Source organism: Pogoniulus pusillus, chromosome 29 (assembly GCF_015220805.1).
Source record: "Pogoniulus pusillus isolate bPogPus1 chromosome 29, bPogPus1.pri, whole genome shotgun sequence".
NCBI lineage: Eukaryota > Metazoa > Chordata > Aves > Piciformes > Lybiidae > Pogoniulus > Pogoniulus pusillus.
Genome location: NC_087292.1, coordinates 9,405,957 through 9,424,346, shown reverse-complemented (window position 1 = coordinate 9,424,346; position 18,390 = coordinate 9,405,957). Strand labels below are relative to the sequence as shown.

General features: G+C 42.0%; 1 protein-coding gene across 1 annotated transcript; it reads left to right on the top strand.

Moving 5' to 3' along the window:
• The first annotated feature begins 271 nt into the window (after nucleotides 1–271).
• Nucleotides 272–17,136, top strand: ZFP64 (ZFP64 zinc finger protein). The gene is made up of 6 exons (XM_064167460.1): nucleotides 272–500; nucleotides 982–1,221; nucleotides 2,591–2,752; nucleotides 3,715–3,777; nucleotides 4,309–4,560; nucleotides 8,340–17,136. Exons 1-6 carry the CDS (start codon nucleotides 449–451, stop codon nucleotides 9,638–9,640), a joined length of 2,070 nt encoding a protein of 689 aa, XP_064023530.1. The 5' UTR covers nucleotides 272–448; the 3' UTR covers nucleotides 9,641–17,136.
• The last annotated feature ends 1,254 nt before the right edge of the window (nucleotides 17,137–18,390 follow it).

Below are 18,390 nucleotides of genomic sequence, written 5' to 3'. Positions count from 1 at the left end.
AGGCAGTCCGAGCCCTGCTTCCACTCCATGGCAGCACAGGGCAGCTGCCTCAGCGCCCAGCCAGGGCAGCCATCCGCTCCAGAGCAAGGCACACAGGGGCAGTTCGCCTCCAGGGAAGGCACAAGCCTCTCGTTTGCGGCGACAGGGTTTCATAAATCGGTTTGGCATGTCAGGGATGTTGCTGCGCGGGGCGTGCCCGAGAGGCCTGCTAGAGCGAACGGCAGAAATAGAGGGCACTCTGCCGTGCTATGGCAAGGCAGGCTGCGGTAGCGGCAGTCCTCAGCCCGGCGGTAGGTGAGGGCAGCCCAACCTCGCCGCCGCCACTGAGCATGCTCGGCTCCTCCACATCCGCCCTTACTCGGCGGCCGACGGGCGCGGGGAAGCAGTTCCCCGCCGGTAATGAGCCCCGTGCAGGTGGCGGAGGCGGTGTGTGCTGCTCGCGGCAGCCATGAACCCCGGTGGCGGGGGCGCGGCGCCGGCTTTCCCGGGCCCCGTGCAGTGTAAGTGCCGCTGCGCGTCACTGGGTATGCGCGCTCCGGGGCCTGCGGCCATGGAAGCCGCGCTGAGCCGGGGCCTGGGCAGGCCCCGAAACCTGAGTAGTGCATGAAACACGCGGGAGCGGAGCCCGGGAACCTGGCTGGGGAGGGAACCCGGGAATCTGGGTGAGCGCGGCGGGAGCAGCTGCGTGGGGCTGCGGGGCACCGGGCTGCGGCCCCGGGCGAGCGCGATGGGGACAGGCCGAGGCCGCTGGGCGGGTGACCTCCTCGCGGCACGGCGGGAGGGACCCTCACGGCCCCCTGAGACTTGTAGGGAACCGGGCACGGGCGGCCTCTTCCCTCAGCCCCGGGGCTCCCGCAGCTCCAGGTAGGGCCTGGGCGCCCCGCGCTCAGCGCCTTTGGCCAGCGGGATGTCAGCTTGAGCGGTTTCCACCCGTGCCCATTTTCTCAGGGCTAGCTCTTGACCGCGCTCCTGTTTCCACAGTTCCAGGCGGCACCACGGTGCTGGTGGAGCTCACCCCTGACATCCACATCTGTGGCATCTGCAAGCAGCAGTTTAATAACCTCGATGCCTTTGTTGGGCACAAGCAGAGTGGTTGCCAGCTCACTAGTGCAACGGCTGGGGCCACCAGCACGGTCCAGTTTGTGTCAGAAGAAACGGTGCCATCGACACAGGCACAAACAGCAGCCAGGACCATCGCGTCAGAGACCCAAACCATCACAGGTAGCGTGGAGTTAGCCACCAGGAACTTGAGAGCGCTTGAATTGTGCAGAGTGGCAGCCTGACCTAGCCCTCTGCCCGTATGTCCCTATCCCACTATGCTAAAGGAAAAATGTCCACGTTGCTCCTAGAGTGTCTGCAGGCAAGGGAAGAAAAATTAAGTCGTGTGTTGTCTTGGCTTTGGGATGGCAACAGTTACTGCTAATTGAGAATCAAATTCACTTAGAGAATTGCTCGAGTCTAATGTGTTGTGTAACCAGCTTGTGCAAACTAATTACAATTGTCAATACTTATGAAAAATAATCAAATTACTATGCATTTTATATTTTTTAAGAGTGCACTTGATGGAAAACAGACACAGAATTGCTGTTGGGCACCCATCCAGGCGTTTTTATGTGAGAACACTAACATTGCTCCCACAGCTTATTGGCAAGAAAAATATTACTCAACATTTCTGCCTCTGCGAAGGCTCAAGTGAGGTCCTGATCCTGGAGACACTTAAATAAAACTAGAATTTTGTTCCATGTGTGAAGGTTTGCCCTTCTATATATAGTTTTATTTTGGTGAGAGACCTCAGTAAAATCCAAATTACTTGACTTTAATTTGGATAGACAGCTAAGGGCAGAGCATCTGGAAGAGCAGTGAAACAAACTGAATTCAGGGCGCACTTCCAGGAATTTTTGTATTATAATCCCTCAACTCAGTGTGGGTTTTGGATGAGTCATTTTTCTGCTTCATATTTACTCATCTTTAAAATGCAGCCGCTTATAGCCTTCTGCCCTTTTGGGGTGTAGCAGTTTAATTGATTTAAAAGCTGCTACTTTGGCTGAGATACTTTCACCTGTTATTCTTGTGAGTAACAGCTAAAAACAGTAACTTTGAAAGATGCTGATTTTTTTTACCTTTTTCTTTTTTTAATTGTTTATATGATGCTTTTTGGACATCATTTGCCAACAATTATTTATATAGAATTCATGGGTTGCTTTTTTTCTCCTTTGGGCTGTAGTACAGGCAGTTTTGAGAAACAGACATACCTTTATTAATGTAAGACCTGGACAGGCACCAGAAAAAAAATGACTGAATGGTGCAATCCGAATTCAGAGGGACACAAGTGGGCCTATACAGGGTTATACTAAGAGCAGTGTGGCTCAAATCATAACAGACTTTTCACTAGTAATTGCAGGATAGCAAGGAAGAGAAGAGACTTTTTTCCTTTTCGCCTCCACAAGTTGAATAGAAAAACCCATGAGCTAAAATGCTACTGATAAAAAACACAATACAGGAGGTTTTTTTAATTAAAACAGAAAATAAATTGATTTTTGTCTGACTGGATACGTTCATGTTCTCAAATTGAGCTCGTTTATGTGTTTAGTTTCTGCACCAGAGTTTGTTTTTGAGCATGGCTACCAAACATACCTGCCCAGTGAGAGCAGTGAGCCGCCAGCTGCTACTGTTGTCTCAACCCCACCAAAAGTACGTTCAAGAAAATCCAACTCCTCACTTACGCAGAAGAAATTAAACTGCTGCTATCCAGGTAAGGTGTGGATTAAATCTTCTTCCTCTTAGTTTTAAAATTGATAGATTTCAAGCAATGGTATGCATGGTGGTTCTATCTTAAGCAGTTAAGACATGCAGAAGCTGGAAGGCTACCTATTTACTAAGGGTGCGATGTAGTACCATGGATACCAGTAGCAGTTGTGTTTCTGATTTCCACATATTGTTAGACCTTGGGCCTATGCTGTGGAATAGTCTGGCAGTGCTGCAGTGCATTTCTGTACAAACATTGGCCTGTGCCCGCAGCATAGCAATGTAAGAGCAAACTCACTGTTACTTTTTGCTAGCTGCCATATTGTACATAAGAAATGTTAACACATGCATGTTACATGTGTTCTCTTTGCATTTTTGTAAGAATGGATTGCACAACATTATTTGGAGACCTTGATGAATAAAACCCATGCAATATGCAGAAAACCTATGCAGAGACAGCCATGTAGATGAGTAAACTTGTGAAGAGTAGCAGAAGTCCCAGTCTCTCTTCATAAGCTTGGTTTTATTTGAAAGGCAGGTTTCAAGTGTTTAGCATTCATTTCTGTGCTCTTATACTGTAGCCCTTTCCCCTTGGACAGAATTCCTGAGTGGCCAGTTGTTACCTGAGTTTCCAATTGCACTAATTAATTCCCCTAGCATCCTCTATGTACTGCAAAGAGAATCTCAAATCCTAGACAGACATCCCAGAGAATTTGTTTCAAAGCTTAGAGGAAACAGGCAGAGAGTGGGCTGGCTCCTAGGGAGAGCTTTGGAACACTGAAGTTCACAGGTAAGTCAGTCACTATTTTGAGTAGATACCAATAAACAAGATGGTGAGCTCACTTTCTCTTAATACTGAATGTCACAGAAAATGCTCTTGGAAAAGCAACATAATGCCCAGAATATAGTGGTGTATTTTTACTGTTTTGTTAGAGTTTTCCTTGAATTTAATGATCTTGCCATTTTCAGGTTGCCAGTTCAAGACCTCCTATGGTATGAAGGACATGGAACGTCATCTACGGACGCACACAGGTTTTATACAGTTGCTGTACTTTCTTTCTTTTAGGCGATTTATTCCTTCTGATGTTTTGTCAAAGGTTATTTTTCTACAAAGTAACATTACCTATAGATTAACTGGATAGAATGTATATGCGTGTGTGTAGTTCTCTGCATCTAGGGAATTGTCCATTTTAGGTAAGCCGTGTCCCACAGTTGTACCTGTGAGTACCATTCACAGCTGTGAAGCTTGAAGGGTTACATTTCAGAGGTTCAGGCCATGTGTTTATTGGGGTGGTAGTGCATTAACTTACTTGGTCCTTCATATGGAACAATGTTTTCCACATTTCACCTCCCTTCCCCCTCAACCACAGTTTCAAAGTTGTAAAGGGAGAAGTTCCCAAGGGTCTTGAAATAGTTTTGCACTTGTGCATCCAGCCTTCTGGATCATAGCAGAGTTCTGAGCATCAGAAGGAGGGCTGATAGAGATGGGTTCCAGGGTGCCCAGCTTTTGAAAACGTCTTAATGGCACAAAAATTGTTGCTGCATTAGTGCTCTTTGTTTCAGGAGACAAGCCCCATAAGTGTGAAGTTTGTAACAAGTGTTTCAGTCGTAAGGATAAGCTGAAGATGCACATGCGGTCTCACACTGGGGTGAAGCCTTACAAGTGTAAGCATTGCGACTATGCAGCTGCTGACAGCAGCAGCCTCAACAAGCACCAGCGAATTCACTCCAACGAGCGTCCGTTTAAGTGCCAGATCTGTCCTTATGCAAGTCGCAACTCCAGCCAGCTAACTGTACATCTCAGATCTCACACAGGTAACTTTACACTGACATTCAGATCTGTAAACCTTTGGAGGTCACAAGGAAGAGTTTAAAAGGCACAGAGGTGTCAGGACGCCAGAAGGGGCCTGTTTGGGTTCTCAGAAGCACCAAGGCATCCAGCTTCAGTGAATTTCTTGGGCACAGAATCTGGTAAGGCAGTAACAGTTCTACTAAAAATACCTGGAAGCAATCAAAAGAAAGATCTGACTCTTGGAAGATTTGCTTCTAAATTGGTTTTGAAACTGCCAATTAGATGGTCTCAAAACAGTAGAACTGAGGGATCTGATTGATTGATTAAGAACATCTAGTTCCTAGATGTGTCTCTCAGATCCAGTCCATTACATTAGAAACACTGAAATGACTTTATAATTGAAGTAGTTGTTTCAGTGCAAACCTCAGCTGCACAGATTAATTTTTCTTGAACCAGTAAATTAGCAAGTAATTACCAGCTTAAGTTATATCTTTCTTTGACCACTCTTTCTGGTACCTTCTATATGCAGACTGATGGACATCAGAAGTATATGAGCAGCCAGAACTATATTCTACCTGTATAATTTTTGATCTGCAGATAGAAGGCTTTAGCCTCCAGGCTTATGAACATTGTGTTCTTTTATATTTGCATTATTTGCCTCAGTTTAATTTTCATAGGATTTCTCTTTTATGGATTGATCCTAGAAGATATTTGCTGTAAAGATGCTGCTGTACAGTTGTCCTTGTACAGTGGGTTTTATTATGTTGTTTTTTGCCTAATCTGGGGTACTGGATTAGTTTTTGTGTTGTCTTTTATATGTTTTATTAGTTCTGTGAATTTTAGCTGCAAGGTGGTTACGGTTCAGTGATTATTAGATTAGCTTTGAACCTATCCTACATCTGGTTCTGAATTCAAGTACTAAACAGCATTAGTTCAGATGTGTGCAAGATGGGATTTATTTTGAGTAGATAAAAGGAATAAATCCCTTGTGCATTGTGAAGGAAAGGAGGGTTAAACCAATCTGTCTCTGGAAGAAAAGAATCTTTTATACTTCACAAATCTGTTGTGATGGAACAGGCAGCACTGTCAGGCAGTTGTTTTACAAATTTCTCTCTTTTTGTTGCTGTATAAGATGATACGTTAGTCTGTTAAAATAGTATGGGTTGGTATATGGAAAGTTATCTATTAGTAAACAACTAGTCAGAGAACATGGTATTGGATTTTCCCTGTGTCATAGAAGAACATGCATTCTTGAGTCTTTATGGGCAGGTATGCTCTGGATCTGGCTGTGGAAGAACCTGAGTGATCATGGGCCCTGTATTTCCAGCAGAGTTAGATTTTTATGGCATTAAATACTGCAATAGTTGGGAAGGAGTTTAGGCAACTTTCTTGGCACATTACTCTCTTGAATCTTAAGCAGTTGAATTATGCTAAAACTTGAGTCTTTAGTTTTGTTATCTCTTCCATTTCTCAAAACAAGCTCGTCTTTTGTAAATGGACTTTTTTTTAACTGCTGAAAGAAGGCATGAGACTTTTGAAAATAATTTCATCCTTGTTAGGTTACAAAGTCATTACACAGTTTTAGGATAAAAAGTAGAGTGGTATGTAGGATAGACTGGTTACTGGAATGAAATTACTCATTCTCTAGGTGACTGTAATCCACATTGCTCAGAGTGAGATCATCTGCATAGTATTACTTGTTGAACTAAATGTCAGTGTACTGTTAATTTGACTGAAACTGCTCTTACAATTAATAGTTGGAGGATCAGACTCTTTTACTTAAGTTTTAGTCAACTAAGCGTGCACAGAAATGTAAAGAAATATAAGCAACAGGAGACCACTCTAAATAAACAGCACCAACATACTTTGCTATATTGAGTAAATTACTAATTCTTTTTCATAGCCTGCATGTGAAAATTGTCAGTGAAACACATACCATGCCTTCATCAACAAAGTAAATAAAAATTCAGGAGCTGAGTGTGCAGCGGAGACTGTGAAATAAACTAGACGAACAAACAGTGCATCTTCATTAATAAAATCTGTTTAATACAGATAATACACCATGTATCTCAATTATTAAACAGATACATGGATTAGCACAGTAGGCCACAACTTGATTTGAAAAATATGCAGCTAAACCTATGACATATGCAGCTGGATAAGCAAATTATGCAAAATTATACAGCTAGCACATACCCCATAAAATATTAACTTATAAATCAGCCATTTGCAGCTTGATTATTAAAGAAGATAAATGCTTCCTGAGCTGAGTACACTCTACTTTTCCTTCCCCCACCAAGGGTGTCTTAGAATTTAATAGTATAGTTCTATTTTTTCAAAATAATACCTACCTAAAGACCTAATACTTTGGTACTTTATAAAAGAGCATATTTAAATTACCATAAAAAGTGAACAGTTACTTAGTTCATAGGTTTGCTTTGGATTTTTTTTTAAGGACTTTAGAATGGAATCACTGCTCTTTTCTCTGAGATTGATAATAGCTGAAACAGAATTACAGCTTCATTTGGTCATGGATATAGTGACACAAGCCTTAAAATAAGGAAGATGCAAGGTAGTGGCTTATTTGTGCAGGTCGTCTGACATAAATAGGCTTACAGAGGTTTTGCAGATGAATGTGTTCATTTTTCATGCGTTGCCACTTAAGAATTTGACCTAACTTCCAACCACTATTGTTAGGTTTTTGAAACAGCATTGCTATGAAGTGGGAAGAAAAGACAAAAAGAGGCACTTCTGAACATTTTCTCTACCTGTTTGCATGAATGCAAACTGATACTGTGTGAATACAAACCGGTATTCAATTTTCCTTAAGTGACCTGTGGAACTTTGTTAGGTATGATACATGGTACAAATATCTCCTTCTTTCTGGCTGCAGTGCCAGAAGAACAAAAGCTTAATGTTGCTTCTCTATGTAAGCACATTTCCTCAGAGTCACATACTTGTACACATGTTTCATTAGTCTCCCATTTGTCTTTTCCAGTTGCACTTGTATAGTTCTGAACCCTATTTTGTCTTTAACTGTAATAATGCTGTGGTTGTACAGTCATCTGACACTGATCTAGGTATGGACTTTTGTCCCTACCTCTCCCTATGTTCTGGACAAGAATTTTCACTGCCATCCTGTACCAGCAGTAGTGTTTGTGCCATGCCACGTGGACCAGGACAAAAAAAAAGCAATCGGATTTTCTTGTCTGCTAATCTAACTCGCCATGTGGACAGAAGTACAGGAGAGACAGTATGCAATATGTGGTTGGGCAGTAAGGTTGGTGCCCATAAAGCATCAGTTTCTGCAGTAGCCTGCTATTTACCCTGGCTAAAGTTCACCAGGAAGCCTCCTTATAGAGCTTGTGTGAATCCAAGACATGGATATGTTTATGTTGTTTTCTTAGACTTCAAAAATAGAGCAGCTGTTAAAGTTGCAATGTTTATTCTTGCTGATTTTGAAGACTAGTTGAGATATGCTGTTGCTAAAGAGGGACAAATGAGAAACCTCAGTCACTTCTCTGGAGCAGGCTGAAAAGTTTTGCACACAAAATTAACTAAAAATTGAGAGTATCTAAGATGCAGATATGAAGAAGCAACCAATCTGATCAGGCATGCTCATGGAGAGTTTGCACACAGATACACAAATACGATGCCATTGAAGCTCTCCACATCTTGGAAGTGTGTTGGGAGTTTACAGGTATTTAGAAGAAGTCAGCTGAATATAACTGATTATAGCATTGGTTTCTCCAGTGGGTCTTGGTGCCTTTGCTGTAATTTGAACTGGTTTTTTCGTTGGCAGGAGATGCTCCTTTCCAATGTCAAATGTGTCCTGCTAAATTTAAAATCAACTCAGACTTGAAGAGGCACATGCGTGTGCATTCTGGTGAGAAGCCCTACAAATGTGAGTTCTGCGAGGTGCGGTGCGCCATGAAGGGAAACCTCAAATCACACATTCGTATCAAGCACAGCATGGAAAATACTCTCAAGTGTCCAGAGTGTGAATTTCAGTGTGGAAACAAAACAAGCCTTCGACAACACATAAGAACTCATCAGCCTGAACAACCAGTGAAGTGCTCAGAGTGCAACTACTCCTGCTCCAACAAGGCAGCTCTGAAAGTGCATGAGCGAATCCACTGCAAAGATCGACCTTTCAAGTGTGAGTTCTGCAGCTTTGATACCAAGCAGCGGAGCAACCTGACAACTCATGTGAGGAAAGCTCATGGTGACAAAGTCAAGACCAAGAGGCAAACGGTGGAGAAGAAGGAAGGAGATAGGCCAAAACAAGGTGGCTCCAGGCAAGTTGCGAAATTGGATGCTAAGAAAGCATTTAAGTGTGACCTATGTGACGCTTCCTTTGTCCGAGAGGATTCTCTTAGGAGCCATAAGAAGCAGCACAGTATGTATAATGGATCTAAAACCAATGAGCTGGCTGTCCTGCAGCTCCAGATGGATCCTAGCCGACAGACCAGTGCCCCGATTACAGTCAGTCACCTACAGGTCCCACTTCAGGCAGCTCAGGTTTCTCCATACAATGAGGGAAGAGTCAAGATCATTGTGGGTCACCAGGTGCCTCAGACCAGCAGTATTGTTCAGGCTGCATCAGTGAATGTTGTGCCTCCTACGTTAGTTAGCCAGAATCAGGATGACCTCTCTGCCAACAGCCGCTTGCAGCTCCTGGGCCAAGTCAGTCTGCTGGCACCACCTCCCCCTCCCATATCTCAAAGTGAAGCAGGGCCTGTGGCACAACCAGCAGTTCTTCTCACAACCCACGACCAAAGCGATGGAAGTGCTTTACATCAGACTCTGATTCCCACTGCTCCTGTCAGCAGTCACGAGGCTTCAGCAAACCAGGCTTTCATCACCAGCTCTGGAATCAGCTGCTCTGATTTAGAAGGCCTTAATGCTTTGATACAAGAAGGAGCAACTGAAGTGACTGTGGTTAGTGATGGAGGTCAGAGCATAACAGTGTCCACTTCAGCTCCCCCTCCTCCCATCTTTTCTTCATCCTCTCACACAGAAGCCCCTAAGCAGACCTATTCTATCATTCAGAGTGGAGCCCATACAGCTTTGCTGTGTCCAGCAGACTCCATACCAGATTAGCCCTGAAGTTCTATAACTAAACAAATTTCAGTCTTGGAGGCAGTGCTGAGTTCAGCAGAAATGCACAGGACACAAGTGAATGCAGGATTTGCCCTACAAAGCAAGATACCTTCCCCTTACACATTTCACTTATCTGCACATAGAAACATGTCTCGTATGTGAAAAAAATGATGTGTATATTTATGTGCTTCTGTTGAAAGCAGAAGCTATGTTCTTTGTAAAATCTGAGCATCCAGGCAACTGTTGAGGAGTTGAAGCAGTAAGCCTCTGGAACCCTGTTCTTGTATTGTGCTGGCTGAAATAAGAAAACCTGACTTTGTGATGAGTTACCTTCACAGCAGATCATTTATTTCATGCACACACAATGAGGTAATGGTCCAAGCCATTCTGGAGTATGTTTTTAAACGGAGTCTTCAATTATGTGCTGTGTATGCATGTAATTATCTGGGTCTAATGCAGCCCCAGTGAAGTTTAAAGGGGCTCTTCCTTAATGTCTGCAAAAGTTGCTAGCGCCTGGCACTTGATCTGGAAAATGTTTATGCAGAAAACCAGGTGTTTTTAGAAAAGAGAAGCATTTTCTCCAGCCATCAGTAGTAGCCAATTTTGTTAGCAAGTTAATTACAAATTATCTACATGGTGCAGTGACCTCTGTCAGAGGCATCTGCATTTTAAAAAAACAGAAGAACTGCAAATCTATTTTTTACAAATATGATTTAAATTTTGGTTTTCTTTTGATGCCACCTGTTTGTAGTTGCATGAGCACTAACAGTGCATTACATTTTGGCTCTGTTCTTTTCAAATTAAAGGGGAAAAAGGAAAAGATTGCATTAATTCTGTTTACAATCAAATAATTGTTTTTAAAATCTAAGCCAAGGCCTGAAAGCAGCATAAATTCAAACTGGATCAGAACAACATAGTACTTTTACCATTACAGGATGCATGTTTCCATAATGAATGAATTCTAGGCTGTCTTCTGAACTATGCAGTATTACAGTGCTATCTGGTGAGCATTCTTGTAGTGGTAGCTAATAATACCTTCACTTCCATACTGTCTAATTGAAGAACACTCTTGGGAGCAAAATCAGATCTGCAAAAATCAAGATTCCGTAGCCAGTCAGCATCCCAAGGACAGTTGCTAACGTCCATGAAGACTGAAGAGACTCTTAGCAAAACTAGCTCTTGAGATTCCCTCTTGGGGAATCAAAGTCAAATTAAATTTCACCATATTTGCTAGTGGGAGATATTGAATGATTGTTTTATGTGCTAGAAACATGCTTAGAAAACTTGTATAATTAGGTCCACTTTCTGAACAGGGCTGCTATTTGAAATTCTCAGCTGTAGAGCCTTTATTTTGTGTATGTGGGAGTGCTCCCTGCTTCTTCCCACTGAGTGGTACGTACTCGTGTACAGTGGAAGGCTTCCTGCTTCACAACGCTGAGTAGGAGAATGCAGTCTTAAGAGCACAGTCATACAGGCTGTATGTGAAAGTGTGACCTTTGTTTTTTGTTGAAACAAGGTTTGGTTAAATTTGTTCCAGTATTACTGTCTTTATTATTTATGAGAAAGAATACTTTTGAAGATCTGTATCTATTCAGCCTTCCTAATCCTTGATGCTTAATTAGTCTTCTTTTAAAACAACAAAAAAAAAATCCAAATCAGCACTTTAAAATTTGGGATTGGAGACAAACTGCCCAACAGTGTGCTTGACACTTGTGGATGTCAGAAAAGACAACACTCCAGCTTCATAAATGCCTCATTAAAAAAGACTTGTTTCCTAGCCCCTTGCTGTATTGAAATATGAAGCAAAAGTTTTAAGTTCACTGACAGTTGTATTTCAGGGTTTATTGTTTCCTACACTTGTTCTCCAACTTTTCTGGTGATGCAAGTTTGTCACTTGTTAATTATCTCTTCCCTACAGACAGGTGCTTTAAGGAACTGACAAGACCCAGTTCCGAGTCACTGAGCACACCTATTTTTATATCAATTAGAAGTAAGCAGGAGGTTTTTACTACATTAGATCACTGTAGATCATTCATTGAGAACAGTAAGTTGAAAGCCTAAGTACTTGGAATTTTAACACTGGCATAGCTGTTTTGCAACTCTCTGGTCACATTCCCTTGTACCTATATCGCAGAGCAGGTCACTGCATTTCATCTCTGCTGAGACTGTTTGTAAAGATACTTGGAAGATATAAAGCATCACAGATAGGTGCTTGATCTTACTACATAGGCTCTCTGATAACCAGGTTGTAAATGATGGCAGGAGCCGCACAGATCAAATGCTGTTACCTTTGAATTAAAATGCATGGCATGGAAGTGATTCTTCACTATGAACCAGACCTTCGTGTACTTGTGTGCCTTGTCTGGATCACCTGGCTCTGTGCAGCATTTCTGTGCACTAGGCCAGTAGATGTTACGGAGTCCTTTAGCAGTAAATACACATTTCTCACCTAGCTTCTCGGCCACATGCAGCACTGGTGTTGCAGAGGAGGAATGACAGTGCCTGCAAGGGCTCAGCTACCCAGACAGTGCCATGCGCTAGCAGGCAATTTAGCTGCAGAAGAGAAAGCCTGGGGAGGTTCAGTGCAGGTGGAAGTCTGCTTGACACACAAAGGCAAAATGATCCTTGTGATTATCTCAGTAAGCCAGTTCACAGCACTGCAGTTAATACCAGCATAGCAAAGTAGATGGTAAACTGCAACCAAAACCAACCAGGGGTGGGTCAGCAGGCGATTCTTTCCTTCTTTCTTTTTGCCAAATAGTAATAATGAGTGACTTGAATGGTGATAGCAAATGATACTCTCAGCTTTCATAACCTGTGCTGGGCCTTTGAATAGGAGTAACTGGTCCATTGATGATCTAGGTTTTAGTATCAGTTATTACAATATTTTTGTGTATTGCAAGATGGAAGAACCTAAATTGATCTGCCCTTGCTTTTGTTACTGTCTGCTTGCTCACATAACTATCTTCGTAATTTATCCTGCTGGTTGATTTTTTGAAGGCTGCAAATCTGAAGGATAATTATGTTCCTGTTTCTACAATCCATATGGTTAGAAAGTTTATCCTCACTGAGGAGCTTGTATGTCAAGAAACTCTGGTGATGGAGCTTTGCAAGTGCTCTGGTTGGACAAGAAACTTCTGCCCGAAACATGGATGGTTGGACGAAACGTTCTTAAAAACTTTTCCAACCAAAGTGATTCTGCAATTCTGTGGGATAGGAGCTGGTGGACATGTGCTGCTCTGGGATTTGAGCTGATGGCTGCGTGTGACTGCAAAGGCAGTGATAGTACTGTTTGGGCTTAGAGTAGCTGTTGCTGGTGGGTAAGGTAGGCAGGCTTTTGGGTACAGAAAACTGTACCAGGCCTACAGACCTGTAAGTGCAAACGTACTACAATTTGTTAACTCAAAAATAGCATTAATTTTGGCTTGGCAGTTGGTGTAAGTTAACTCCGCATGAAGTATTTTGTGTTGTCTATAGGTGGTGCTGGAGATCCAGATAAGCTTCAGTGTAGTCTGCTTGGCTTGATGTTGTGTTTGCTGTTAAACAGCGTACTGCACCTAACTCTTTACCGGGTAAAAACATTTGAAAATCCACTTCTACAAGTCGTTACAAAAAGCTGTCAGAGTCTTACTTTTGCTTGAGATAAAAAAAAGCAACAAATAAAGACTGAAGTTTTCTACTGTTGAGATCCCATGAAGCTGATCTATGGCCAAAAATGTGATCTCACTATTTATATTAAATTAGAGGTTTCTTTTTCTGTTCTTTTTTTTTACTGAATGTTACTTAGTTTTTTTCTGTACATAGTTTTCAGCTGCAGAGTGCACTATAATAACGATGCAAAGTGAGCAATTTTGACAAAGCTGTTGGTTGGAACTGCAATTTACTTGTGTTTGCACTTGGCCAACAGACCTGCACCCAGGGGATGCACAACCAAGTCCAGGAATCTCATGTTCAATCTAATGTCACACCTAATGTTACACAGCTCTGTTATCCGCATTTCAGCTTCACAAAAAGCCTTGTGTACCTTCTAAAATAGGAAACCAGTAGATTTGTCATATTGTGAAGGCCAACCTTCGTTCTGGTCCTCTGCATGTCTCTTAAGATAAACAGGAAAGATAACAAAACGGTGTGACTTAGGGTTGCTTCTTCAACATTGTTTAGCTGATTGCATTATGTTTAAGAGAACAATCTGGAGACTTCTTTCCTCCACCCTTTAAAAAAAGAGAAAAAAAAAAAAGGCAGCTGATAACCAAGGCTAACATGGGGGCAATGGTTTGTTTTCAATTTTCTGTTTGAATATTCTGGCTTCATTTCTGTGTATGACAGTAATGCTCTTTGTGTTTTGGAGCTGGCAGAAGCAGATTGTTTTCATCTCTGATATTTAACTCATTCTTCATCTTATCAACGCAAAAATCCCTTGGGAGAAGACCATGGTAATTCATAACAAGTGTCTGTTGTAGAGCTTGCTTGTTTTCAAGTACATGGAAAATAAACCCTGCTAGAGTTCTGATATACCCTCAGAGCTCTGTAACAAGTTGCCTCTTTCCAGGAGACACTATTAGGATGAGTTTTGTGTTTGTCTGGATATGTCTAAGCCCTCCTTGGTAACCACTGAGCCCCATGGCACATGTGGCACAGAGTGAGCAAGCCTGCCTGCCTGGGCTGCTGCTGGGAGCTTCCTACTTCTGCCCACTTGTCACAAGTGGATGATGTTTACCCTGTATTGCACTGAGCTGGCTCTAAGAGGAAAACGAGTAACTAAATACTCCATGGTTAGTCTCCTGCAGAACCTTTGTGTCAGGTTTTGCTCTCTATAGAGTCTTGGGATTTTTACACGTTTTGTCTTTTGGATCCCAGTTGTGACTTCAGAGTCTTACAGTCCTCGCTCCTCTGTGAATATGAATCTCTGTGGCTACTTAAAGAAATGAAGTTAAGCAGAGCAAGAATGTTAGCAAGAACACTAAGCAAGCAGTGGTGCTTAGTGTGTGTGCATTTCAAATACAGCAACCCTAGCTTTTGAGTCCTTTCTGACTTTGAGCTTGTCTTTACTCTGTGGCACTGCTTTTTAAAACCAGACCCAAGTGTCACATGAGCAGGGCTTACTCTCTGCAAGCCTGACGAGAATGTGCTTTTCACCCTTTGTTTTTGTGAGGTGGAAATGTGCAACAGGCAAGAGCCCACAAGAAAGTTTTGTCTTTAACACCTTGAACTGCATTTCGAGGTGGCAATCGTTTGCATCTTCTGCACCATGTCCCTGGAAGACATAGCGCTGACTTTGAACAATAAACCAGCAGCACTCTGGATTAAGCCTCCATTAGTGTTGCTTGAATCGTCTATGCAGTTTTGATAAAGACTTTTAGCTATCACTTGCATTAAAATGGCAAATTCTTGCTCAAAACCAGCATCAGTTTGTCATGTGCACAGGGGAGGTGGCTATGCAGATGCCCAAGGAAGCACTTCTGGAAGACTGGATGGGTTCAAGTCCTCACATGAGATGAGACCTAAATGCAGTAGAACTTGGCCCAAAGCTAGCTCCTTGGGGGTCTGGGGAAATCTGAGCTTCTATTGAATATGTGTGGGGTTTACAATGAAATAATTAATATCAGGAATATTTCCCAATGCTTTTGGCAGCGCTGTTTGTTGCTGTGATGATCCTACTGCACTGGAAAGTACCTTCTCTTTTGGGGTTTTAAATTGTTCTTTTAAAATACTAGAAGCATGCCAAGGCATTTTTTTTTCTGGATTCCAAACAACTGAGGAAAGACTTCTTTTTTAGCTATATTTATTTTATTCTGCATTTCTTAATCTTTATTTATGTATTTGTGTCTGCAGTCAAAATGTAGTCATTCTTTTTGCAATGTGGTGCTCTGCTCTCTGTAAAAGTATTTGCTGTGTCCTAAATGGAAAGGCTTCTGTCCTATAATTTCAGGAATATTGACTGGATACTCTAATGGCCTTTTACCTCTAGTTGGAAAATCTTTAACCTACTATTTAAATTTTAAGAAGATAAACCAATATTGTTAAAAGAAACTGACGTCTCCTGTCACTTATCCTGATGACCTTTCATAAGGTGATAAAGGTTTCTATAGTGACCTGAGGAAATAATGTCTCAGGTATCATTGTGAATTAAAAGTCTGAAAAGCTTTTCTCTCTCAGGTATCTAGTTCTGCCTTTGTCTTTATTCCAGTTGCTTGCAATGGAGAAGGACTCATAAAACTTACAGTATTTGGTTACATGGCTGCCTTTCATCTTTTAGAGGCTTCATGACACTGAATTCTGTGGACTGTTAGATAATTTATTCTATAAGCTTCAGGAACTGGGTTTGCTTCTCTAAAACCTGGAAATTCTGTGTTACTCCACGTCCAAATTTGGCACAGTTGTTGGGGTATTGCTCTAAATGCCTAGTTTCAGACCTCATGTAAACTTGCTTTTAATGTCTGAAAGTGAAAGCTCACTTGCCTGGTGAAAGTGTGGCTAAATTTTGTAGGTGAAAGTTGAACATTATCTGGGAAATAATAATCTCAGGACTTGTAGAAGCTTTAGGGGAGTTGCTGTTTTGGTTATTATTTTTTTTAAGGCTACAAGGATGCACTTATGCCTTTTGGTCCTGGATAAAACCACACATTATCTTTCAGTTTATCAGCTCTGATGTGACAGACACCTAAAGCCAAGCTTGGTGTTTCAGTTTGAGTTGTCCCCTGGTACCTTTTAAAATGAAGAAAAGCTGTTAAAATCATTGTGCTGTCTGTATACACTTGGAGGTAAAGGTTGGCCCTACATGGCAGACTCGGGCTCTGTTAGTCAGAGCTGTTCTGGCTGGTTTGTATCCTTTTTCTCTTGGTCACAAAATGGAAACTTACCAAGACCGGGAGCCCCTGGGCCAAATGAGGCAGACCAAGGCCAGTGACATCATCAGGCCAGCCCTTGAGCTATCAACCCATTCTGCCTGGTGGATGTATTTGCAGTTTTAAGTGACAACCTCTGAAATTAAAAATCCATCCCCTGGCTTTTCTTAACACAGATCACAACTTCATACTTCTGAAGTGTCTCCATGTACTGTTGCTGACTACATTTAATTGTATTAGTATTTTTTATTACTGGAGTAGTGCTGCTGAATTCCCCACTTGGAGAAGGTGCAGCTCAGAAGTATACTGTGAGGATGAGAATAACTTGGATACCTCAGTGATGAGCGAGATGCAAATACCTAGGTAGATGCTGGAGATAGTCACATCTCATGATGGCCTAAAGGAAAATTTGAAAGAACAGGAATGCATAAAGTTAAACTGCATAATGCATAGCAGTCATAATTAATAGATTAAAGTTCTTTGTGAAACATGGGGGGTTGTTTTAATCAAGGAAAAGGACTATAAACGGTGACAGTGTTAGAAAAATACCAGTGTAAGATGCCATGTTAAAGTTGTAAAGCTAAAGAGGTGATTAAAATGTACCTTGTTTTTAAAGCTTTACAAGACTAATATAATGCTTATTATCTTCAAGAGCAACACTTTCCCTCATCTCGGCATACTGGGTCATTCTGTTTCTTAACTTTCATACAGTTGCTGGGGGAGTATGAAAATAGTCGACAGTCTTTGCTTCTTAGCCCCTTCTAAAAAGTTGAGAGTTTATCATGTGCATCAATTTACCTAAACAATGTTACTTTTGCTTTAAAGTTATGTAGATCAGTCATTGATAGAACTTTAATTAGCTAGGGATGGTCATGATTTTTTTTTTTCCTTTAAAAAAAAGCCTGCCAGCAAAATTGCTTTTTGGTGATGACTCTGCTTGAAAAGTGCTCTGCAGGGGCCCATTCCCAATTGATTATCTTTCACAGCTAATAGCTTCAAAGGCTATTTGGTGGACAGTCCAGTTTTACATTTAAATGTAAATCTTGATAGCCTTGACAGACTGATGATCAGAAAAAAAGGGAGGCAAAACCAGTAAAATAAATGTACAGCTGGTATAACTTTCACCAGCTCCTCAGGGACAATTGTAGTAAAATTAAAATGGTTACAGTTTGACAAAGCTCTTTAGAGTGGACGTGACTGAAAACTTTCCTCAAAAGATCTAGCATTAATAAGTTGCTAAGTAGTGTGTCAGCCTTAAAAGTTCAGTACTGTGTCAATGGCTCCCATTTGTGCTTCATTTGGATTCAGGAGTAAAGTTCAAAGCACTGGAGGCACTGGGGTAAAGCCAGTCTTTTGATGAAGCTACAGCAGAGAGGTTCTCTAGAAAATCAAGTTCTTATTTGCAGATAAATCCTCATCCCAGGCCAGGTGGCATCAGTGCAAGGAGACACATTGGTCAGCTACCAATTTCCTGCAGCATGGGAGAGGTGCCACAGCTCCTGTTTGCACTGGGTTGGTTCTATCTTTCAGGAATAGGAGCTTGGCCAGCCCTGGGTCTCTTTGCTTGGATGGGTGAAAGTAGAGTCTGGATTTTGCTAGGTCTCTATAAAAATCACCAAAATAGCATGAAGAGAAAGTTAACTAAGATGACAGAAGTCTGGTTCCCAGGAGTGTGCTAACTGCCCCGTCGTTTTTGTGAGCTGGCTGGGGTTTTGGCATGGTGAGGGGGGTATAGGCTTCAACCTGCCATTGGAAACATGAGGCAACAAAAGGACTCCTTCAGAAGTGATGCGTTTGTTATCTTTGCTGTGGAATGACTGAATGGAGGTAGCCTGGAGGGCCCTGCCAAAGTAGCCTATGTTCGTTGCCATTACTGCTTTGCTTCTCTTGTCCTTTTCCTGAGCC